Here is a 1,097-nt window from a genome sequence, read left to right as displayed (position 1 = left end):
TATATTTATTAGATCTATCTCTATTAGTTTACAAGATAAAACGGAGTGGCCTCTTATACGGGGATATCCTGTATATCAGCACACTCTTTGTCATAATTCTGATGATAAATTTACTAACATCGTTAGGTATCTGTAAAATTTATAGCTTTTCTGCCATCAAAAATTGGTAGCAGATTCTGCTTAAATTAATCTGTGCAAACCATCTATCTGGATATATTTTATCTTGCAGTGCATGCAAATTAGATAATTATATTTCTTCTGAATATTTTTTATATGAAATCAGTAACAAAAGGTTAATTTATTTATCTACAGCAAACATAAAAAAACTTACTATGAAGGAAGCTACTGCGCAAAGCTATATTTTTTTCCTAGCTGGCTTCGAAACTAGTTCGACGACGATGACATACGCTCTGTATGAAATGGCTCAACATCAAGATATACAAGACAAAGTTTGTGAAGAAATCGATGAAGTATTGGCAAAGTATGATGATTTAACCTATGATGCTGTAAATGAAATGCCATATCTTCACAAAGTAATAAATGGCAAGTATATTATCGCATTGTGTTTTCACTTAAGAGTTTTCACTTCAGAGATGTAATTTTTAACAAAAAAAAAGGATCAAAGATTTTGCAACATGAAAATAAATTTCTTACATATACTTTTATGTAAAATAAATTGCTTGTTTTCTGGAGGATATGTACTCTCATACATCTGTTTTCTCTTACATTTATGCAGAGACTATGAGGAAATATCCACCTCTTCCTGGTTTGAATCGCATCTGCACCAAGGAAATAGTTTTGCCGACAACGAATATTCGCGTGCCAAAGGGGACATTAATATCTATACCGGTGCTTGGACTGCATCGAGATCCATCAATATATCCAGACCCTGATAAATTTGATCCTGAACGATTCAGCGCAGAAGAGATAGCGAAAAGACATCGCTATGCTTACTTGCCATTTGGAGAAGGCCCACATATATGCATTGGTGAGGAAATGAATTAAGCTATTAGTATATAATTTACGTTTTGAACAATAATTGTTAAAAAATTAAGAATAAAATATATTCAAACTCCCTCTAATTAATAACAAAATTA

At 32.1% G+C, this 1,097-nt stretch overlaps 1 protein-coding gene across 1 annotated transcript; it reads left to right on the top strand.

Moving 5' to 3' along the window:
* The first annotated feature begins 316 nt into the window (after positions 1–316).
* LOC105460527 (probable cytochrome P450 6a13) lies at positions 317–1,005 on the top strand. Its single transcript, XM_011706975.1, has 2 exons — positions 317–543; positions 737–1,005. Exons 1-2 carry the CDS (start codon positions 333–335, stop codon positions 1,003–1,005), a joined length of 480 nt encoding a protein of 159 aa, XP_011705277.1. The 5' UTR covers positions 317–332.
* Positions 1,006–1,097: the final 92 nt, after the last annotated feature.

Source organism: Wasmannia auropunctata, unplaced genomic scaffold, assembly GCF_000956235.1.
Source record: "Wasmannia auropunctata unplaced genomic scaffold, wasmannia.A_1.0 LD320212.1, whole genome shotgun sequence".
Classification (NCBI taxonomy): Eukaryota; Metazoa; Arthropoda; class Insecta; order Hymenoptera; family Formicidae; genus Wasmannia; species Wasmannia auropunctata.
The sequence above is the reverse complement of the archived record's forward strand: the minus strand, read 5'-3'. Positions and strand labels throughout refer to the sequence as shown.